Source organism: Tupaia chinensis, unplaced genomic scaffold (assembly GCF_000334495.1).
Source record: "Tupaia chinensis unplaced genomic scaffold, TupChi_1.0 Scaffold000066_1, whole genome shotgun sequence".
NCBI lineage: Eukaryota > Metazoa > Chordata > Mammalia > Scandentia > Tupaiidae > Tupaia > Tupaia belangeri.
This window is the reverse complement of record NW_006159525.1, coordinates 4799188-4822868: the sequence shown is the minus strand read 5'-3', so window position 1 is coordinate 4822868 and position 23681 is coordinate 4799188. Positions and strand designations below refer to the sequence as shown.

General features: G+C 49.5%; 2 protein-coding genes across 2 annotated transcripts in view; one reads left to right on the top strand and one right to left on the bottom strand.

Annotated features, from left to right (window-relative positions):
- The first annotated feature begins 396 nt into the window (after positions 1-396).
- The window catches only part of PFDN4 (prefoldin subunit 4), a 59909-nt gene continuing 36624 nt past the window's right edge, over positions 397-23681 (top strand). The window contains exon 1 of the mRNA XM_006141897.3: positions 397-436. Within this exon, the coding sequence (XP_006141959.1) occupies positions 410-436 (27 nt within the window). The 5' untranslated portion in view covers positions 397-409. The remainder of the gene's footprint in view (positions 437-23681) is intronic.
- On the bottom strand, positions 2745-22795 carry CYP24A1 (cytochrome P450 family 24 subfamily A member 1). Its single transcript, XM_006141895.2, has 12 exons — positions 22225-22795; positions 21806-21996; positions 20376-20469; positions 17674-17770; positions 13669-13760; positions 12643-12754; positions 11276-11421; positions 7642-7808; positions 6524-6602; positions 5565-5759; positions 5346-5466; positions 2745-3508 (listed from the first exon to the last, which is right to left on the bottom strand). Exons 1-11 carry the CDS (start codon positions 22480-22482, stop codon positions 5356-5358), a joined length of 1542 nt encoding a protein of 513 aa, XP_006141957.1. The 5' UTR covers positions 22483-22795; the 3' UTR covers positions 2745-3508; positions 5346-5355.

The window sequence follows — 23681 nt, the reverse complement described above, 5'->3', positions numbered from 1 at the left end:
TGCAGTGTAACCTGGCGCCTTAGTCTGTTTTGGTTGCTAGGACAGAATGCTGTACACTGGCTGGCTAACAACCACAGATGTGTTTGTCACACTTCTAGAGGAAGGGAGGGTTACGACCAAAGCAGGCTCAGGGTCCCGGTTGTAGCTGGTGCCTTCTAGCTGGGCCTCCCTGTGGTGAGAGCCATAGCAACTCCCTGGGGCTCCTTCACAAGGGCTCTGATTGTTCCCGAAAAGCCTCATCACATCCCAAAGCCCCATCACCTGATACCATCCCCTGGGGCTAGACTTTCAACCCAGGAATTTTAGGGAGAGGGGAGTGTTCGCACACGCTCACTTTACTATCTACCCTTCCACCTGCAGGGCATGATGGCCCGTCCTCATCTCTGCTGACCAAACAGGCAGAGGAGGAATGAAACTCTGGGAGGTCCGCAATCAGGTAAGAGCCAAGGTGAAGGCTTGTAACCAACGTACTAAGACGATAACTGGGTAAAGGGAGATCTTGAGTGAGTGACTACTGCGAGCTATAAGCCAGGCACAGTGGGTACGAGGGCAAACGCGAACAAACGTGTCCCTGCTGTCATTACCTCAGTATTTTCGTGCGTGGGGTGAGAGGTGGGGAGGCACGTCTGGATCAGTCACACAGAGGCACATAAACTCGCCGTCGTGGTGACTTAGGGGAGACGTGGATGACAAGGAGTGGACATGGCTTGGGGCCAGTCCACGTTCCCTAAACTCCTGGGTCCTTCCCTGAGCAGATTCCTGAACCTCTCCATGTCTTGGTTTCCTCAGCTGTGAGGTGGGACAGTTACCCTCCCTACTGCGCCGGGCCGCAGTGCGGAGTGTGAATTCTTGTGTAATAAGTGCTCAGAACGGGCTGTAGCGACGACAATGAACATCAGCTGTTAGTGCCCTTGTGGTTACAGCCAGGCTGAGGTCAACGTCGGCTCTGGGTGACCGACTTGGGGAGGCGAGTGGCTACAGACCTGGTGGTTACTCTCCCCTGACCCCGCACCCCTTTGGCCTGTCCATGTCCATCCCCCAGCCTCCACAGGCTTTGCTCACCATGGTGCCGGCACCCTCAATCTTCCAAGATTGACCCTGGGCTGTTGTACTCACTGTGCCTGGTGACCCGAGAGTTCTAGCCCATGTGCTGCCCAAGGGCAGGAGTCTAGAAGCCCTGTGCCCTGCAAGGAGGAGAGCAAACCTTGCTGCAGTGCACGCCCCAGGACCCCCACGGGGCCAGGCTGAGGCGCTGCTGTCCTCTGAAATCACACCCTTGTTTGGCCCCTTCTCCTTCCTGAGCTGCCGCCCACACTGCCTCCCAGGTCTCTCCAGGAATCACTAGCTTTGGGGGAGGGCAGGTCATCAGGGAAGACTTCCTGCAGGAAGCTCAGGTTGAGCTTTGAATGGTACATTCCAGCAGGACAGCCAGAGAAAGAGTAGGCCAGGAGGAAGATGGCAGGAGGAAGGGCTGCAGGTGCAAAAGCTTCTGGGAAGTCAGCACTTGAGGGATGAAGAAAAGCAGAAGCCAGCATGGCTAGAATCCAGGAGCACTAGGGGTGGAGGATGTGGGCCAAGGTGGGGTCGGTGGGCTCGCATTTAACCTTACAGAATTGGACCCGTGCGTGTAAAAGCAGTGGGAAGCCACAGACACAGGGGTGAGGCCTGAGGAGCACTCCACTCACAGGAGGGATGTGAGAGTCCGTGGAGGGCCACTGGGAGTTTCTGGGGTGGGCCAGGCAAGAGAAACTGTGGCCAGACCACATGTGGGCATGGGGTGGAGGAGAAAGAAGAAAAGGGACTGGGGAAAGACTTAGGCAGCAAAAAAAAAAGGGAGGGGGGAAATTATTTGATTTATTGATTGAATAATTTGACTTACTGATGGAAAATTGAGTTATTTTTATTGAAAAATGATTCAAACAATCATCTTTCAGTAAAACGTCTCTCAAAGTCTAGATTTTGAGTAGAGAAGGGCGTAGCTCATCATAAGACAGATGGTATCCATGAACGTGTTCTGGATTTGAAGGAGAGACACAGAGATCGGGCTCACATCACACCCACAACAGAACTCTACCACTAAGACAAAGTTCGGATTTTTAAAGTTTGTCATAACAAATCCAATGAAGAGGAAAATATTCTCAAATTAAAAAAAACCTTTTTATTATTGCTTTCATTGGATTCACAGACATACCGATGAAACTGAGACATGCAATCAAAAATAAATTCACAGCAGAAAGCATATACCCATTTTCGTGATATGTACATTATTTTTCAAATATAAAGATATAAATGTATACTTCTGAAATATTCTGAAAATACAATCTAAAAAGAGAGTTCTTTATCAAACATACAGAAATATGTAGTATGCTTTCAGACACAGTGGTAGTAAAAATATACACAAGCTCTATGTATGTAAACATTTTTTGAGTTGTATGAATATTGCATAGATCGCTGTGCATTTTGCATTTATAACATCATAGTTCCCCAAGGAGTTCCAATCACATAACACATGTCTTACAGTTAATCTCTAACGTATGTTTACTTTACTACTGTCCCTTTTAGTAGGTGAGAAAGTTAGGCATAAGTCACTTTTTTTAAAGTTACACCAAATATATCTATTTTTAGTTTTTGTTGTAGGGTGTCTGTGCTTGCCAGAGAGAGACAGAGAGAGAAGAGAAAGGAGAAATCACCCTCCTGGGGGATGATCATGCCACAACCCCTTCTCCATTCTCCTCTCAGGATTTTGGGCATGCATGCATGTGCACCTGGCATGATTTTCAAGCAGCCAAGTCCAGGACTCGAACCACAGTCACAGTCATGTGGAAATCCAGCACCTTAACTGCCATACCACATGCTGGCCCTCAGGAAAAACTATTTTGAGGGGCACAGTAACTTTAACCAACATTTAGCATTGCTGACGTTATGTGACCGGTATTTTCCCGACTATTACATGACAAAGCGTGGCAGTGAGTGGATTGTCACTATTACCTTGGACCCCAGGTCACTCGGCTATGGTAGGCTTTTCCTTGTTAAATGTAAACGCTCTCTTGAAAACGAAAGATTTGAATAATGAATTTGGTAGGCCAGGGGCTGGCACATTTAGTAACTGATTGACAAGTGAAATTGAACTGATTGACAAGTGCCTAGCCTCCCTTGGTAACGTAGAAGGTGCCAGAAAAAACAGGATCAGCATGAGGCCTTCTGGGTCAGTGAGGATGGTATAGACACCAGCTCAAAATGAAGATACAGTAGACCCCAGCGTGCCTTGTCTCCCAGCGCTCAGTCCACTGAGTTGGATGCGACCTGGAGAAACGCCATGTAAATACAGTGCAGCTTCTGGAACATTTGGACAGAAGACAATATAAACGCCCGGGCATAGATATTGTTAAATGAACGCTCTTGCGTGCTCTGGTTTTTGAAGTTTGTTTCCCAGCAATGCAGAAGCTGTAAGCACCTTTCTTGCCGAAGAGAAAAAGCTGCGGTTCTTCATCTTGGTTAAAAAGAAAATCTAGAAAATAAAGTATACTTCAATTATTTATCAAAATAGTGTGATCAAATGAGAGGAAAAATTAGCACAATTAACAGCTAAAATCACGCTTGTCATGGGCTCTTGCCAAAGGCGTGTCCTGCCATGATATGTGTAGGGGGAGCGGAAGGCTGGGTTTCATGATGAAGAAGGCCTTCATGGTTCTACTGGACCCCACTCTGTTGGTTGGGACACTCAGTATTTGACAAGTTTCCTAGTGATATCGGACCCTTGGAGTGGAATACTACTCATTTAGACCTCATTCAGAAATTTCAACTGTAAGTATATGCTTCTCTAAATAATCTGCCTATTGGAAAATGCCCCTTAACGTGCAGTTGGCAAATAGCGACCAGTTCTAGCAAAATTCTTAAAGGTGCTAGATGAAGTGACTAGACTTACAAAATCATCATTTCATTAAGGAAATGACGGCTTAGGGAAAAACTACAGTACACCAGTAGACCTCTGTTCATGTAAAGAAAAGAATTCAATAATAATTAAACAAGTAGAAGTTGATATCCAGATATTAAAAAAAAAAAGTTATAAAGGAGAGCTGAGAATTCCTCTATTGTTAGAAAAGGTACTCACTGGCCTACTGAAGAAGAAGCGGTACTACAGCCCGATAAATACATATTTGCCTTGCACGCCATTGCATGCTAGGAGCCAAGATCTTGGGATGAAATATATCCTCCTCTTGGTTTTTATAAAGTTTATTTTTATTTTTTTGAATTATTTTATTTAACTTTATTTTATTTATTTTAATTTGACCAGAGATGGGGAGGGAGAGAGAGAGTGAGAACAAGCTGCCAGGTCCAGGACTCAAACTTCAGTCAGCCATGTGGGAGTTCAGCGCCCTTAGCCACCATGCCACCTGCTGGCCCTTAAAGTTTTATTGAAACTTAGTCTTGGTAGACAGAATAATGGTCCTCCGAAAAATGGAGATTCCCTAAGCCCTAGATCCTGTGAATAACCTGCCTTCCATGGCAAAAGGGACAGTACTGGTGGGACTAGAGTTATGGACTTTAAGATGAGGGGATTATCCTGGACAATATCCTGGCAGGAAGATGTGGCATAGCAAGGAGAGATTTGGGGCTCAATCGGTGTTGCTGGCTTAGAGAGGGAGGGAGGAAGGTGTCAGGAACCAAGGAACATGGCCAGTCTCCAACAGCTGAGAATGGCCTTCCCTTGAAGCAGCAGTACAAGGAGGCCTTCATTCCTACAACCATAGGAACTAAATTCCAGCAACCCAGATTACAAAGGAATAAATTTGAGCCTCCAGAAAGAAACAGCCTGGCCAACGCTTCATCTGCAGCCTGTAGGAGCCAAGTGATTTGTGCTGTTGAAGCCACATTTTAATTCTTGGACACGCAACAAGAGAAGGTAAATACAGCCTACTCATTCATTTGCAAACTGGCTGTGGCAGCTTTCATGCTACTAGACAGTGTTAAGTGGCTGTGACAGAGACTCTATGGCCCTTCCAAAAAGATTGGAAAAGATTTGCCAACTGGCAAGTTTCAGAAAAAGTTTGTCAGCCCCTACTGTTCACATGCAAAACCCTTAATCAGCAGCTAGCATTTAATGAGCACTTATTGGTGCCAGACTCCAGGTAGTTATATCAATTTTCCGTGGTTTTCTATTTTTGTTCTCGTTTTAAAAATGAGAAACCTGGAGGCAGAGAGGTTGAGTAAGTGCTCAAGGTCACCCAGGGAGGCGGTGGTGAGCAGGGATTCAAGCCTAGTCTGGCTGACTTCTGAGCCTGGCTCGCCCCCACCCACCGGCCACTCGCAGCACCTTGCAGGACTTCACAATCCCAGTTGCTCACCTGAGACATCTCATCGCTGGCGGAAAGCAATAGGGAGCTCCCGGCTGGGTACCAGAATACCCAGGTGCAGCATCTCAACAGGCTCATTGTCCGTGGCCACGATGTCGTATTTGCGGATGATCTGGAACACACGTGCACAAAAAAGCAGAATTACCTTCTCATGTCCTGCCTTGGGGGAGAGCGCAGAAGTTACTTGGTGAAATGCAGTGAGGGGTTTACCCAGCAGAGAGCTAAGTGGAGCTGGAGCTCGGCTAGCCGGCGACCAATGCACATCCTCTTCCCAATGCCAAAGGGAAGATGCGCAAAAGGATTGATCTTCTTCTCTTGAAGCCAACGTTCGGGTCTAAACTGACTTGAATCTTCAAAATTGTCTTCACTGGACCCCAACACGTGGGTATTGAGCATTAACACTGTCTAAAACATACACAGAAACACAGAACATTTCAAGTAGCCAGAAGGAGATGTTCGGGTGGCAAAATTTATAAAACCAATCACTTTACACATGAAAAAATAGCCCACAAATTTATAATAATGATAGTTGCCAACATGCATTGGGTGCTTCAGATGTGCCAGGTAATGGGTCAGCAGGTGGCATGGAGGTTAAGGCACTGGATCCCACATGGTTTGCTGTATGGTTCGAGTCCTGGACCTGGCAACTAGAAAGTCATGCTGGGTGCCTGTGCATGTGTGTCCAAAATTCTAAGAAGAGAGTGGAAGAGAAGGGACTGTGGCATAGCCAGCCCCCCAGGCAGTGATTCCTTATTTTCCCCCTCACTGACTCTGAATTTCTCTGGCAAGCACAACATATCCTATAGCAAAAACTAGGGGAAAAAAAGTTGCAAGTAATACGTAGGTAAAGAACTCTAAAATTTCACATCACGTTCTCACAACAATCCTGTGCAGTCAATTCAGTTAGCATCTCCATTCTGCAGCTGAGATGTAGAGGCTGATGGAGATAATCCAAGTCATTCAAGACTATGCAGATACGAGGAGACCAAATCCGGGTCTCCGTCTCCCTAGCCATCGGCCCCAGACCTCTACTATGCAATGGGTTGACTCTGCAATGCCATCGATGTATTTCCAAAACGAATGCTCTCCCAAGAGAGAGAGATCCGAGGAATATTTGGGAAGCGTGTCTTTCCAAGTTGGGTAAGGTGTGGAATACAAGTTCTACTTACTCCTTTGGGTAAAGTGTATTCGCCCAGCACTGTCGCCTTGTCAAGAGTTCGAGTTGTAAACGGTACACTCGGCGTGAGCCTGAAAACACAAAATCAAAGATGGAAAGGGGAACGCAGACTCATCCCTATGTCCAGTGCCAAGGGAAATCAGCTTGGGTAAGATAAATGCTGTGTAGTTCATACTCAAAAGAACACAGTCAAAACTCTTCATATTGAAGTTCTGTCTCTCCCCAAATATTTTTCTCGTCTTCGTGGGTTTTTTTCTTCCTTTTATCTCACTGTGTGGGTCAAACCCCAGGGCCAGGGGCTGATCAGCAACCATTAATAGCTGTTTCCCCTTATTTCATCCAGACTTCCATGTGTATGTTTTTTACCCGGAAGCCTGGTGTTCGCTCTCTGCTTCTTCTATCGACGCGAAGCGACTCTCTTTCCTTCTAATCCTAAGATGTTATGAGCTTTGTCTCCCAGCAAGGGTGTAAAAGAATTTTCAAAGAACATCTTATACTAGAGGCTCAAAAACAAAGAGGTCTCTGTGTTTTATGGCATAAGGATAGGGTTCTTAGGCCAGCAGGTGGCCTGATGGTTACATCACTGGACTCCCACGTGATTGACTGCTGTTTGAGTCTCAGACCTGGCAACTTGAAAAATCACTCCGTGTGTGTGTGTGTGTGTGTGTGTGCACCTGGCTGCCCAAAATGGAGGGGAAGGGACTGCGGTGTGGCCGTGCCCCCCAGGAGCGAGTTTTCACTTGGCCTGTGTGTCTCCCTCCAGTGAGTGCATGCGTCCTGTGGGCAAACGCCTAAAAAAAAAAAAAAAGGCAAGCCAAAGGTTTCCTCTGCGGAGCTTTCGTCTCATGAGCTTCAGGTAGGCATTGATCTCCGTTACTGAGTACAACGTTCGTAGAGAAGGAGTAAGCACGGGGACACTGCTGTTCTGAGATTCGGCAGAATTGCCCAAATGATTTAGGACGTAAGAGACAAGGAAAATGGTCCCAAGCTTTTTCCCAGTTTGATAAAGGCTTATCATCAACAGGGGGGAGCTGTTCTATGGGAGGGGAACCCCTCGTTTTGTATTTAGGAGAATAGTTTGCCAACACTGGCTCAGACCTCTCTTCTCACCTCATAGATTCTTTCAGACAGGCCTTTAAATACGGCATGTTCCTCAGGTCTTCTGCCCGTGGTGGCCGATTCTCAGGCAAAACACTCAGGATTTCCTGACGAAGCTTTTGCTGCACTTGCGGGTTTCGGGATAAATTGTAGAGAATCCACATTAAGCTGTTTGCGGTCTGAAAGGCAAATTGGACATAGACTTGAGTTTCTGCAAATGAGAAAAAGGTGACGCCTGCCACCACACTCTGCAGACGCAGTCATGGCTCTCTTCTGCATGTCCTGGTACTTCAGTACATGACAAGTCAGATTCATTTGACAAGACATACCAGTTAAGGATAGTTTATTTGCTGCAAGAATCAAGATAGAATTTTTAAGTAATCAGCTGCAATAGAACACTTAAAATATAGTTTGTGGGGCCAGCAGGTGGTGTGGTGGTTAAGACATTGGACTCCCACATGGCCAACCATGGTTTGAGTCCCGGACCTGGAGGTTTGCTTTCTGGCTTTTTGTCTCTCTGGCGAGCACACTTATCCTATAGTAAATTTAAAAGAATAACAATAAATAAATAAAATTAAATACATAGCCCTTTAAAAAATAGAATATTTGACACAATACAGTACTTGTTGAACACAAATGAGTGTCTAAAACTGGTAACATGAGAATTAGACCCGTGGATGATGTCAGCGTCAATTTCCTGGTTGGGAGCATGTCTTATTGTTATGCAGGATGCTATCATCTTTTTCTTAGAAGCAAATGAGAATCTATGATCATCTCTAAATAAAAAGTTCAACTAAACAATTGTTTCAGGAAAAAATTAAGTAACCCGAGAGAGATAGAGACCCTGGGAGTGTTGCTAACAAGTGGCTTTGATAATATCTTTTTTTTTTTTCTGTAGCGCAAATGCATCAGAAACTGCATTTCTAGAAATTGAAAGTTCTTTTGGCCACACCCTAAAATGTGACCACAAAAATAAAGAGGCATTATCTGTACTCAGGGTTTCAGCCCTCATGGGAGAGAGCCAACACCAAAATAAGAAACTCTAGCATCCGGTGGAGTTCAGTGTTTCAAGGAAGCTGCCACCGTTTCTGACAAAGGCTCGTGGCCTTTTAAGTGGCATCTTCTCTTTCTTTTCAAAGGCAACGATAAAAGAAAGACGTATTGGCGGAAACAGCCAGTGGCTCTCTTAGTTACATGACATTCAGCCCCACAGTCATCTGCATTTGCTTTGTAGACCTTCCTTAGCGGATGTCAGCCAGATAGTCCCCTAAAAATGGCCATCGTGTCCTCCTCCTGCAGACACCAAGGCGCCGTTGCCACTGTTGTGTGTCAGTCACACAAATGAGCAAAGTGCACGATGATTTGGAGCCAAGGGTCATTTATTATTGTTGGAAGAAGATGCCTCCCAGGCAGGCTTCTTCACATCAGAGGACTGGCAGCCTCAGCTGCAAAGAAACCGTGCGCGGCATTATTGCAAGAGTCCAATTTACAAAACAGGAAGAGGGCGTAGCCACCAAATGAGATGCACTTTCAAATTTCTCTGATTTTCCAAATGTGACTTTCAGAATAGGCAGGACTAAAAAAAGAAATGGACTTAACCATATCAATGAGTCCTTTACCGCAACTACCGAATAAGGTTCCCAAGAAGCAGATAACTGTAGCTTTCACCAAAGCCATGTAAGACAGTCCGGGCCTGTGAGGGAAACTGCAGGGGCCTATTGGAGGGGAAGTGGCTGGGGAAACCTCAGGGGCATAGGCTATCCTGACTTGACCTCCGGGGAGGAGACCGATCTCCTTAACTGGCCTGCGGCTTCCACTTTTCCTCTGCTAAATCCATTCTTAATCCCCCAGAGTCTACTTTTCAAAACATAATTGATCAGATTTCTCTTGCCTAGCATGCCTCAAGAGCTTCCCATCACAGATGGAATAAAATCCACAGCCTTACAAAGGCTCAGCAGTCCCTGGGTAACATGGCGCAATGACTTCTCCAATCATAACTCAGACCACATTTGCTAGTTCTCCAGCTGCAAGCCTCTTTCTGCCCCAGGGCCTTTGCACATGCTGTTTCCGCTACTTAGAAGACGTCTGTTATCACCATAGCTGGCTCCGTTTCTTCATTCCAGAGATAACTGCAGGATCGCTTCCTCGGAGAGGGAAGAGTTCCCTCTCCCCTGCCCCACCAGCTAAGCTCTCTCTCCATTACATGACCGTGATGGTATGTCCCTGCCCAGCCTGTACCACTATCTGAAATGACCATGTTGGTTTGTTTGCACATCTACCACCTGTCTTTCCCCGCAGTGTATCAATTCCACGAGGGGGAGGGCTTTTGTGTCTGGTTCGTGATAGTCTCTCGAGACCTGGAACAGTTCTGGCACTCAGCAGTTCTTAGATTCTTTCACATATTCAGTGAGTATGCACTGGCCACTTATTCTGTGCCAAGTACAAGCCCACGTCCCAGGAATACAACACTGGGCAAGGAAGGCACTGAACTCCCGGAGTTGACTTTCCAGTTGAAAGAGACAGAAGTGAAGCTTTCCCTTTATCCTTCCGAGGAGCCTCTTGGAGTGTGTGATTCCCTAGGAAACAGCTGGAATGAAGCCCGGCTTTTAATCACCTTCTGGACTATACAGAGAAATGAGGATAGGGCTGTTCCTCTGAGGTAGAAAGTTCCAGTTTCTCGCTGGATAAGACGCACAATGAAAGGAGAAAACATGGAAACGCAACGAGCTGGCACACGCTCTGCTTGAGACTCTGAGGTGCAGGAAACGTCGGCCCTGAGAGGAGGAATGTCGGCCCTGAGAGGAGGAATGACCTACATCACTCCCAGGACAGCTCAAGACATGAATCACAGTCCATGAGGCCCACCGAGCCCCTCTGCTGCTTCGGCCGTGGGGTTCTGGCTGCACCGAGTACCTACTAGAGTATCAGCCTCTTCTGAGACAGAATTTCGGTATTTAACATGAGCTATCTCATCTGAATTAAGACTAAGCTGGACCAAACTCACTACGTTTGCAATTGTAAGCAGGAAAAATATTACTGGCCTAGAAGAGTGTGCTGCATGCAGTATTTTTACAGTGAAACTTAACAGCCACAGTTGGGCACTTTGGGGTAAGATGCGCATTGGCTTAAAATGCATGCACTTTGAAAAAAAAAAAAAAAGAAAGAAAAAGCTACATTATCTTGCTAGGGCACGGGGCTTTACTGTTTCTGGGTATTTGTCGTGGCACCCATCAGACCCTACTCTGGTTTTGTCACTGGAGCTGTGAAGTCGCCTACTATGTGCTGAAGCACCGACGGCTGTGCACAGAGCCTCCCACGCCATCTATTACAGAGATTCTCATTTTTGCTAAACGGAGGCCAGAAGGTGGCACGGTGGTAAAGGCAGTGACTGTGGTTCAAGTCCCAGACCTAGCGGCTTGAAATTCATATGAGGGGTGTGTGTAAGCCCCAAATCCCAGGAGAGTGGAGGAGAAGGGATTGCAGTGTGCCCAGCACCTGGGGGGTGAGTTCTCACTTTCCCTCTCACAGTTTCTCTCTCCAGTGAGCGCACGTGCCTTATGGCAAACACCTGAAAGAAAAAGCAAAGCTCGCCCTGCTAAGTTGCACAGGCTGCTCATTTAGCAATGACGATCCCGCCCACCCTTACCGTTTCCACAGCGGCCAGCTGGAGCTCAGTGACAGCAGCGTACAATTCTTTCTTTGAAAGCTGATTGTGGTGATAAATGTCGCAGAGGAAATCGGCACTAGGCAGCTGAGAGTATTTCTCTAACCGGTTGTTGATACAGGTCTTGACTATTAGAAAAGAGTGGAAGAGAGGAAGTCACTTGAAAGTTAGGACTAGGAAAGAGCAGAAGGAAACCGACATCCGATGCCTCCTCGAGATTCCAGAGGGTCTCCTAGACACACCCACAATTTGTTAAAGACACTAACATCGCCTTCACGCTAGGTTGGCAAGGACTCATCGGTGCCAAGCAGTACTGCTTCTCAAACTCAAGCACGGAGTGGAAGCAAAGGCGCATCTCCTTAAAAAGCAGAAGCTGGATCAGGCACTGGGTGGGGGCTGGGCGCCTGCAGAGAACTTTACCAAGCGCCCTGTGACCCTCAGGCTGCCGGTCTGCAGCTGACCTTTCAGGTAGCGAGGTCAGAGCTCTGAGAGATCGGCGTGAGAGGAAGTAGGATTGGCTCAGTGCTCGGAGCCACGTGTCAGCAGACACGCCCACCCTGCACACACGTGCGTGCTGCCGATCATGGTTGCACTTTCTAGCAGTGAGAAACACTGTCTAGGCTTGCGGCTCCTTCACTTCAGTCTGTTATGCAAACAACCACCAGGTGAATCGTGCGACGCTCATGGCGGTGACAATGAGGATCATACAGGGTGCAGCTGGTAGAGGCTGGGTCCTGGACTCCTGCCTGGCTGCCCATGCTGGCTCTGCCACCACTTTGCACGGAAACTCAGGGAAGTTACTTCCGTGGGCCTCTGGGACGTCACCCAGGGCTTTATTTCACAGGCTTGGGGGGAGGATGAAGTGAGCGTATGCATGAACATACCTAGCACCAGATAGCCCCTCCAGCATGTGCCAGAAAGAGCTCCAACTCCCTGAGGTAGTGTTTTTATCTCATCTATATTAGACCCAGACAGTCGCCCGGAGGTAGGTTTTATTATGATTATTAGTCCATTTTAGAGATAAGACAACTAAAGATGAAACAGTAACAGTCTCTTTGGCCAAGTCACTACAGCCAGTGACAGAGCTCAGCTTGAACCCAGGGTATCTGACTCTGAAGCTCTTGTTTTAACGACCCCCCAGTTCCCAAAGAAGGAAGAGTGCAGAAAGCTGCCTCCTGCCCCTCACTTAGACTCCATCCACACCAGGGTGAGTCCCAGACTCCTGTGTTTGCAAAGCTTGAATGCACCAGGAGTCCCACTCCACGACAGGGCCAAGGGGGTTTAGCCAAGATGGCCCCAGAACCTCCGTCGGTAGCACCAGAGGCGGGGTGCGAGGGCAATCCTTGTACCTGATTTGAAAATGGTGTCCCAGGCCAGAGTGTGGTCCTGCCAGATCTTCGTGTTGAGGCGCTTGTGCAGCTCCACAGGGGTGACCATCATCTTCCCAAATGTGCTCATCATCTGTGGGAGACACAAATGCCGTTTCATCCCCAGTTCTCCTCCTCTCAAAGTCAACTTCTGTTCTGGAAGAGGGGTGTCCTCACCACGGCACCCTGAGCTTTCTGAAATCCTCCATTCAAAGGACACCCTCGGTCCTGTCCACACTCATCCTGAGAGCAACATCTACACCCAGCCCTGATGAAATGTGGAAAATAACCTTCAAGGTGCTTTTCTGCTGGATATGTTTAATAAGAAAATGTGACTTTAAGACCTGATCGCCAAACAAGAAGATAAAGGGAGATCTTTGACTTTCAGATGCACTCCGACCTCTCATAGAATGTTCAGACCTCGCTCATGCCCAGACCAATGTCCCAGCGTTGACTGGATCCACGCACCTTCTGAACCATTCGAAAACTGAAAATCTGGGAGCCAGACGGTGGCCCAGGGCTAAGCAATTCTCTGCACGGCTGAGCCACATGGGAAGGTTCCAGGTTTGTGTCTGTGGACCTGAGTGTGCAGGGTCCATGTGTGCCCGGGAGTGGATGGCAGCACCAAGATTTTGTCGGAAGGGGTGTCTTTCTATCTCTACCCATATCTCTGTCCTTGTTGCTCATAGAAAAAAGAAATAAACTTCCAAAATTAAAGTCTGAAAAATTTCACTCTTTTTAGAAAGCATTTTAAATGAATTGACATTTAACTGAACTACCTATTTTAACCTTGCTTAAACAAAGATAATAGACGTAATGTGCTTCTTTCTGATCTGTGCATATACGCACATGCATACAGTAAAATATATAATGCCCGGCAACGTGAACATGTGACGATTGAAGTGAAATATCTGTGTGTACCCCTGTATGGAAAATACTGGGACACATGTCCATGTCACGTTCTGTAAAACGTGTCTGAAAAGCTGCTCTCCTAAAGGGGAGACTTACTGTCTTGATGGCCGTGATGAAGTTCAAAGCTTCATCCTCTGCATTCTTCTGAAGGAGCCCGAATCTCCTCTCATATAACACCAGGCAGATACCTGTTATTTAAAATAATCATCATGTTACCAACTCCTAGCCGCACACTGGAGTCTATGATTAGCGGGCTATTAAAGACTTGATTCTAAGTCTCGTAAAAGTGTGGTCTTTTCTAAGAAAAGACAGAAGTTCAAAAACACCGAAGAAAGGCTGAGTGTCTCAGAGGAAGGTGCATGGTCACTCATTTTTCTAGAAGGGATCTACAGGTTCGACAATACACCCCTTAGACGCGCCTGCTCAGAGATGCCCATCCTTAGCCCTGTCAGCCACGGGGAGGACACAGGCTGTGACAAGGCGCTGCTGGGTCGGGGCTGTGCTGTGCCTCTACCTCGGCTGTTTTGTTGGAGTCCTTTATTGGACGCTGCTGCCTCACACGGACAAAGGGCAGCCTTCGGAGCGCAGGAGAAGGGAATAATTGCACACTGCACTCTCCCTGTTTTCAGGCACCGCACTAGCGTTGGCTACATGCACTTCCCGTGTCATTTTCTAAAACCTTTCTAAAATGAACATCCCCAGCTCTTTATTTTGAAACCTTTTACCTGTAGAAAAAGAAAAACACCGCAATATGTGGCTGTGTCCTCTGATCTCAGATGCGGTGGTCATTCACACCTGGCTACAAGTATTTTCTCTGTGTGTGTACGCACATATGTGTATATGAGTCCCTGTGTGCTAAATAAGTTAAAAAGAATGTTCAGCTCCCACAGTGCTACACAGTTAAATGCTTTAGCAGCAACCCCCTGAGAAGAAAAACATCCTCCAACACAACCACACTGCCATAGCAGCCCTTGGCTCCCTGGCGGCCATTCCAAAATACGTTCAAAACGTTCTCCCACTGTCTTAAAAACGACCTCCTATAACTAGTTTCTTTTATGATCCAGGACCACTACCACCTCCTTTCCCTAGATAGATAATAAGCTCTCAACCTCCAGACCAGGAAACAGCCTGGGCCAGCAGGTGGTGTGGTGCTGAAGGCACTAGACTTCCACATGGCGGACTGAGGTTTGAGTCCTGGACCTCGTGGCTCGAAAATCACACCATGAGTGTGTGTATGTGTGCCCCAAATCCCAGGCGGTGAATGGAGGAGAAGGGATTGTGGTGTGGCCATCCCCGAGGGGTTATTTCTCAGTTTCTCTCTCTCTCTCTTTCAGTTTCTCCAGCAAGCATATGTACCCTATGGCAAAAATCTTAAAAAAGAAAAGAAAATGAGCTGAATGACTGTTTTAAAATCACAGGGCTCAGGAACAAGAATCAGTAAACTTAGTGTGCGTTCAGAGATTTGCCGACACCCACGTTTCCCAAAGGCCACTCCTCCTGTCAGCTTTCCAGGTCTTTCCTTACTTGTGTCTACCATGTGTGGCTCACCTCCCCTGGGAGGAGGTGAGATAGCTCTGGGAGGTACAAGAACTTTAAAATGTATATATTTTTTATTGTTATAATAATCTATTTATGGCAGTGATTCTGCTTTGATTTCATTGAAACATAAGTTTTCCTTCAAGACGAATCCAGAACCATCCCTGGAAGCATCAGGTACTGAACAGTACAGGAAGCAGGCAGCATGAACAGGGCATTTGTCAAATGCAGAATTTGGGGAGAGGACTGTTTGCCAGATGATCTTTGTTTAACAGAATGAATACTAATATTGGCACCAGCATTTGGCATAATGGCTATGTCTCTGGACTCCCATGTACTCAACCGCGATTCGAATCCTGGACCCAGTGGCTTAAACTCACACCAGGCATGTGTGCGTGTGTGCTCAAGATCCTGAGAGGAGAATGGAGGAGAAGGGATTGCGGTGTGGCCATCCCCCTGTGGGGGGTGATTTCTCACTTTCTGTTTCTCTGTCTCTGTTTTTCTGGTGAGCACATGTGCCCTATAGCAAAAACCTCTCCAAAAAAAAAATGAATACTAATATTAAGAGAACACTTTCTTTTTATGAACGCCTAGACCTCTAATCGCTAATTGGCTATCTGTAAGCATATTCTGTGGCACAGCTGCTGTTTACTACTGAGGTGCATCCCGCGGTAGCAGGGGACGAGCCCCTGGACTGTCCAGGGTTTCAGGACCACTCGGGATGGGTGGGCCACCAGCAGTGCCGCTCTCCTGCTCATGCACTCTGTCAGTGCACCTTGTAGATCAAATCCATGACATTTCGCCATCGTGCAAATGTAGCCATTCTTTTTTTCCTTTTTAAAAAAAATTGCTCTAGGGTAGGGGTGGGAGTGGGGGCGGGGTGGGAGAAAGTGAGAAACCATCCCGATGGGAATGGTCATGCCACAATCCCTTTTCCTCAATCTCTTCCTCCTCTTGAGATTTTGGGCCTGCACTGTCACCTGGAATGCTTTTCAAGCCATGAAGTCTGGGACAGAGTGTGTGGCTGGTCATGTGGGACCCTGCAGTCTAGTCAGGCTAAGAGTGGGTGAGCGAACAGCCGTGAAGAGCTTCGGTCCCCCGAGCATCGCTGCGTGCCCACTGAGGCTCCTTCCTGAGACTCAGCATGCCAGGCAATCGACCTGACCCGCCAGTGCTGAATTTTCTTTGACTTGCAACAAATGCATCAATACTCCTGAATGTGGGTTTCTTAACATACACTTTTTCCTCCTCTATAATTATTTCCTCCCTTTACTCTTTGCTTTAACACCCTTTGTGATTTCGTATTTGTGTGCATTAAGATGGCTGATCCAGAACTTTAAATGGGGTTGATCTGAGCGAGGAGGTGGGTCACTACAAAAGTCTCTAACGGGGGGTGTCCTCTCCAATCCCCCCCCATCAGCAGCCCCAGTGATTGTTCCAGGAAACCCAACCATACAGTCTCCCTTGCTAAAAATGCTACCATCACCCCTAGTTACTCTCAGGCTCACATCTAAACTCCCTTCCCAAGTTTACAGACTCCCCACAAGCTGGATCCCTTCCCCTCTTTTGTCCTTCCTGTGAGTTCTTTGCATCCCTCAACATAACATTTTCTCTTCCTTCTGCCTGGGAGATTCCTCCTCTCCTTGCTTTCTACCTGGTAGAACTCCTACCCATCCCTCAGGCATTCTGCAATGACACCACCTCCACGAAGCAGCCTGTGACCACGCCCGGTGTAGGCAGCCCTCTGGGAGTCCCCAGCACTGAGCTTCCTCAGCCAGGCCTCAGCTGCCTGCTCTTACTGCATCCCCTCGGGCAGCGAGCTCATCAAGGGAGGGCTCTGCTTTATATTCCCGGGGTGCTCCCTAAAAAGGGATGTCACCCCCCCATCTGCTCAGAACCTCCCCTGGTCCCTGGCCAAATCAAACCAAAAGCACAGGTTCTTGCTGGGCCACACTGGCTCTGCCTGGTCTGGACCTCCTCTGCCCTTGCCCTTGGTCACAGCTTCTGCACCCTCTCCCTCCTGCTCATCACGATCTGCACACACGACTGTCGCACGAGTTCCTCCAACACAGCGTTTGTGGTTCCACCTCAGGAACTTTGCACCTCCTATCTCCACACAGAGAGACCCTCTGACTGCTCCTACCCTTCCTTCTCCTCTCAAATGTCTCCGTACCAAAGAGAATCTCCCAGCACTTCAACATTCTCCCTTCATCCTTGACTCACTTCCTTGACCCCTGGGGCAGAGAAAGGATGAACACGTGCTTCCTTGTTGACTGTCACCCCTAGAGTCTAAGCTCATGAAGGCCGGGATGGTGCTTATTTCATGCACTGCTGTGTCCCTTGGACCCAGTACAGGGCCTGGACCGCAGCAGGTGTCCAATAAACATTTGTTGGACAATGCCATGGACAGCCCGCAGTGCAAGCCCAGCTGAAGCGCCTGAAGGAAACACGAAGGTGACCTCCCGGTCAGCAGTAGCACCTCATTACAGGACAATCGCGCACAGTGCATTTTAGCCTCAGAATCACTTGCAAAACCAAACAAGGCAGACTGCGAAGACAACTCACTTTCAAATGACCATTTGTTCAGCTCACTGTATAAGTCCTCGATGTGGCCTCGCTCATCACAGAGCTCGTCTAGTCTCCCCATAAAATCAGCCAAGACCTGCAAAGAAAAGAACCGCAAAAGGCGTTTTAAGATCACTGTAGGAAAACAAGCTTCAAGTTCAGCGAGCTAACCTCAGGTTTGCCACCTCCTACCGCACTGCATGGTATTACTCACTCTGAGGTCGCACCAAGTATAGCGTGTCCTTGAGATCCCACCTCACCCCGACAGCCCTGTCCTGGGTTGTTTCCTGAACTTTTCCTGCCTTCGCCCTGAAGGTCAAGTTCCAGCTTTTGATCTAAAATGCTTCTGGCAGTTTAAGGAGAGGAAAATATTTCTTCTAATCAGAATGGGGGAAGAAACCACAGGGGAGGAATCTACCAGGGGGCCATGCAGGCTCCGATCTCCAGGACCCTCCAGGACCGGGAGGCTGCAGCGAATACCTGGGGTTTGCACTTCCATATGCGAGAATGCAAGGAGCTCTGTACTGACTGGTTGCTGGGCTAGGCATGTTGGACTTGGGACTGGGACATCTACAAATTCTGGATGCAGCTCCCTCAGTAAACAGCTCTGTGACCTCGGGACAGCCACATAGACCTCTAGAAGCCAGTTTTAGAAGACTTTTTTTTTTTTTTAAGAGAGATTTTTGTTATGGGGCACATACACTCGCCAGAGAGACAGAAAACAAGAAATCACCCGCTGGGGGCGTGGCCACGCTGCAATCCCTTCTCCTCCATTCTCCCCTTGGGATTTTGGGCACGCACACATGCGTGCCTGGTGTGAGTTTTAAGCTGCCAATCTGAGACTTGAACCAGGTCGAATATGTCGGAGTCCAGTAACATAACGATTCCACCATCTGCTGGTCCCAGGAGCCAGGGTTTTAAGATGCCTCGGGTTCTGAGGTCCTGAGGTTTGTACAGTTTCAAGCACTGTACAAAAGGCATCGGCCGACCCTTGCAGCAAACCCATGAGTCGTCAAGTTCTGTCATTAAAGCCCATTTCCCATGTAACAGATGAGGAAACTGAGGGTGGGAGAGGACCCGCCACTTGTTCTTGGACACATGGCTAATAAGTTGTCATGCTGGACCCTGGAAACAGGTGTGTGTGAGTACACGGCTCACATGTGAACCAATGAGAATGTTTCGTGTGACAACCTCGCCCATTAAAAAGTACATTGAATTTGTTACCAATGAAAATATTGATTGCAGACCCATCAGTGGTGTGGCAGTGAAGGCGGCTGGATCCCATATGGCCAACTGTGCTCTGAGTCCCAGACCTAGTAGTTTGAGAAAAATGCCAGGTATGTGTGTATGCCCACAATTACAAGGGGGAATGGAGGAGAAGAGATTGAAGCATGGCCACCCCCTCCAGGGATAATTTCTCACCCCCACCCCCATCTCTCTCCAGCAAACACTTGAGCCCTATAGCAATTTTTTTAAAAAGTTGATGTCATGTGAATTCCTGGATTTCTCACTACTTATACACGACGGTAATAACGATAACAATGACTAGGTGTGCCTACACTGGGTCTGCATTCCCATGCAGCAGTACTTTGCTGGAGCTGGGCAGCTGTCCCTGGCAGGAAGTCCTTACTGGGCCTGTCCTGGTCTTTTATATTAATTACCTGGTCCCTAGAAGCTTCTGAGTTGGCAGTCCTTCATGTATGCAATCCCATCTAGGTTCAAATCCCATTCAAGATAAACATCAAAATGAACAGGAGTAGAAAGAGATCGCTATATGCTTAAAGCCCCCTTTGCCCCCTGTTGACTAAAGGAAAACTGTCCAAATACTTTAGTGTGGCTCGAAAACTGTCAAATACTGACCCCCTCCCCACATCATGTCAGAGAAAGCCTCGCAGCGACTGCACTGGATGTCCTGTTCCATGAACAGGCCAGTCATTTCATGCCAGTGCACTTTCAGCAGGCTAGTCTCTCTACCGAATGCCTTTCCCCATCTTCTTTGACTTGCAGGCTCCTATTCATCCTGCAAAACCCAGCTCCAATGTCACAACCTAAGACTGACAGACAGTATCTCATTTCATCCTCATAGCAAACTTGTGGGGTGAGAATTGTCACTTCCATTTTGTGGATGGGAAACTGAAGCTTAGGAAGGTTAGGTGGCAGAGCAAGGTCCCATTGCTAGTGAGGAAGATCAGGGCACAAATTTGAAACTGTGGAATAACTGCCCTCTCAGTGGGATATTACTTTAAAAGAGGGTAAAGGAGGGCTTGCAGGGAAGAGGATGTGGAGTGGATGGAGAGAAAGAGAACTGCTCTCCTCCCAGATCATCCAAATTGCGTGCTTTCCCCTGTGAACTTTTTATTTATTTTATTTAAGAGAGATTTTTGCTATAGGGTGCATGTGCTGACTGGAGACAGAGAGAGACAGACAGTGAGAAATCACCTCCTCCCCAAGGGGGGGATGGCCACACTGCAATCCCTTCTCCTCTATTCTCCTCTCGAGATTTTGGGCACACATACCAGCAGGAGTTTTAAGCCACCGGGTCTGGGACTTGAAGCACGGTAAACTATGTGGGAGTCCAGCAACGTAACCATTACACCATCTACTGGTCCCCACCCCTACAAACTTTGTAGCTGTGACTTGAAGCTCCAGAAACACCCCTCTATTCCCAAGAGACCCAGAAAAACTGGCATGAGCTTGCAAACCTCATTGATCTTGCTGTCCAGCTTCATAATTTCCACTGGTTTCATTAATTTCTTTTGAAAGGCACTCCGGACCCTCTGCCAGTCTTTTCCTTCCCTGGGGTGAAAAGCAGGATTACATTCAGAGCAAAATGAAAGAAGTCAAGGGAGGGGCGGAGATGCCTGTGGTGCAACTTCACGAACCATGCAGTCAAATCCATACCAAGAACTGTGCCAAGAGATACCCAGAGAGTATGAGCCTTAGAACCTTGGGGGCTGGCTTGACAATACAGCGAGGAACACTTTTTCTTGCAGCCAGATTGCACCAGGAAGGTGAAACCCTGATAATCCAGGTTCAAGGCTTTTGAGGCACCCTTGCAGGGGCAGAGCTGGGAGGCCAGGGGCCTCAATTCCTAGGATAAGAGTGGACGTGCAAGTCCCCCTTTGCCTTTGCGGGCAACTCACATCTGTTTGAGGGAAAATCTCTTTAACTCATTGGCTTGGGCTTTGTGATCACAAAACACCTCAGGTCAGAATTTGGCCATTGTCTCCAGACAATAACACACTCAGAGTCCCTGGAGCTGCCAAGCCTGCTGTCACCATTTGCACTCTGTGTTTGCCCCAAAGCTGAGCACACAGCTGGTGACACCCATCATGCCTTAGCAGGGTTTTTTGTTTGGTTGGTTGGTTTGGTTTTTGCCTTAGGGCACATGCACTCACCAGGGAAAGACAGGAAGAAAACGTGAGAAATAACCCCTCAGGAGGGCTGGCCACACTGCAATCCCTTCTCCACCCCTTGGATTTTGGGTATGAACACACATGTGCCCAGCATTATCTTCAAGCCGCTAGGTCTGGGACTCGAACCATGATCAACCATGAGGGAGTCCAAAGCCTTAATCACCATGCCATCTGCTGGCCCTATAGTTTTTTAACTCGGGGATTACACCTTGAAAAACACATCGAGCATTTATATGTCTAAAGTGCAGCCTTGACACCCCTTCTCATCCCTCTTTTACTGATACAGCCTCTGTCCTGAAAGGAAACTCACTGTTAAAGGCAGATGTTAATTGCTGACGGCTGAGCTTATGAGTTGGTGTCAGGGGATTTTAAGACATAATTTTGTCTGTATAAAAGTTTCGCCTGACACACTGACTTCAGAGCCTCATTCTCCCTGAGCGTAACGACCACACTTTTTATAATCCCGTTTTGGCATTTCTTGGACAGAAGGGTGCAGCCCTGACCAGGTGCCAGAGAGAACGAGGTGTGGGTTGTAGCGCGCTGTCCCCTGGACCTGCTGTGCTCCGCAGAGAGCGCAGGCTTGCCCCTGCACAGGGTAGGGGCTTGGGATCAGTCTTGCACAAGGAGGTGCCAACCCTAGGAAATTCCATCTCCAGCGCTTCCCAGTTTCCAGGCGTCCCCGTCCCAGGTCTGCCCCATCCCCCGACAGGACTCACAGAATCAGCAGCCCGTAGCCCTCCTCGCGGTAGTCGCGGTAGGCTTTCCAGGGCTTGACCTCCAGCCGCTGTGGGTACGCGCTCTCGGTGCGGTACAGCGCTTCCAGCAGGCAGGGCGAGCCCAGGTGCACCGAGTCGAAGGAGCCCAGCTTCATGCGGAAAATCTTGCCATACTTCCTGTGGTACTCCGCCTGCAGCCGGCGAGCACCCGCGGGGTCAGCGCGCACCTGGGCAGCCCCGGGGCGCTCCTCACTTCTCCCGCCGCCTTCCACCCCAGGGCCAGGGGACCGTCGCTGCCCGGACACCAGAGCACACCGAGCGCCCAGCGCCCGGGCCGCGCGTCTCTGGGAGGGGTTGGAGTGCCACTGGAGACCAGGACAGGGAGGAAAAAGGGCATTGGGGCGCGACGAGATATTTACCAAGGTGTCGTGCTGTTTCTTGAGACCCCCTTTCCAGAGAATCTCCAGCAGGCTGCCCAGCAGTGGCCAATTGGTGGGGCCAGGCAGGGCGGTGGCGTTCTGCATGTCGCCCGGTGCCATCAGCGGGCAGAGGGGCACCTTGGGCGGCTGAGGGGGCGCGCCCGACGCAGACGTCACGGGTCTGGGGGGCTGCCCCAGGCTGCGCAGGTGCTGCAGGAAGGCGGCGAGGGAGCGGCTCTTGCTGATGGGGGCGCTCATGGCCGCGAGGGGGTCGTGGCGCGTGGGAAGGCACGGGGACTAGGAAGGGGAGGCTGCTAAGAGGCACTGGCGAGATTTGGGGGCTTGCCAATTCCGGGAAGGAGAGGCGAGGAGGGCCAGCAGGCGAGAGGGAGCGGGAGAAGGGGCGGGCAGCAGCAGGCACCTCGGGGAGGATGCTCCGCACTGCGCCCGCCGCAGCCTGGCAAGGCTGAAGTACCGCCGGGGTTGGCCCTGTCGGAAGAGGACAGGGAGGCCGTGGGTCCGTCCACCTGTTGGCCTGCAAGTCTGACCTCCGGGGTCTGGAGGCGTCGGGTGGAGCTGTCGCGGAGGACAGAAGAGATGCTGCAGGCGCGGCGGCTCCCTCGCGTCCTTCTCATGCTCGGGGACCATGTATTTATGGAGACAGGGCAGGCCCTGGGTGGCCAATGAGCGCACTGGGCTGGGTGGAGTGGGCCAGGCTGGCCGGGCCGGGAGGGACGCGGGACCCAGGGGGTGGGGTGGGAGTCAAAGCGGATGGAGTCAGCGAGGTGAGTGAGGGCACCCGGGCCTCGGGTGACCGGTGCGCTGCTCCCCGGGAGGTAGGGCCGCGGACTCCACCCCGGAGATAACCCCCGGGAGGGCACGCTGAGCCTGGGGTCACCGGGTGTGCGCCGAGCGCCTCCCCGCCCTCCCCGGCGCGCAGGAGCCTGCAGCTGCTGCCGGCCGGCGCTTGCACAATCGCGATGCCAGGCGGGCGAGGTCTCTGAGGGCGAGGGCGAGGGCGAGGGCGAGGGCGAGTGCGGGCCGGGAAGGCTGCCTGCGCCTCGCGGGGACCCAGGCTTTCCAGCCTGGACTGAGCTTTCCAGCCTGGACTGAGCTTTCTTTAGAGCAAGGTGGGCTTTCTGCGCCTCCCGCGGCGGGGAGGCTCGGAGGCTCGGAGTCCACGGAACGCTCCACAGAGGGGGTTTCCCCTGCTCTCTCGGGGAGAGGTACCTCCCTGGCTGCACCGTGTTTGGTTGTTAGGAAGATTAAACTGAATTAACGCATGGAAGGCGCCTCCACGGGCCTTGCCCGCAGTCAACACTCAGTAAACAGTTGTTGCTGTGGTTACCTCTTTAGGTGGTTCTGGATCGCGCCCTGAGCATGGCTTGCCACGCAGGGCCTGAACCAGCCTAGGCCACCTCCCCCGTGGCCCCCACGAGGCCCCTGCCTCTCTGTCC

What these genes read in the sequence shown, in the direction of transcription:
- CYP24A1 (XM_006141895.2), bottom strand. Translation starts at nt 22,482, where the DNA reads ATGAGCGCCCCCATCAGCAAGAGCCGCTCCCTCGCCGCCTTCCTGCAG. An exon ending in TCATCACGGCCATCAAGACA is followed by an intron (nt 12,755 to 13,668) that starts GTAAGTCTCCCC and finishes TGTCTCCCACAG; the next exon opens with ATGATGAGCACATTTGGGAA. An exon ending in AGCTGGCCGCTGTGGAAACG is followed by an intron (nt 7,809 to 11,275) that starts GTAAGGGTGGGC and finishes TTTGCCTTTCAG; the next exon opens with ACCGCAAACAGCTTAATGTG.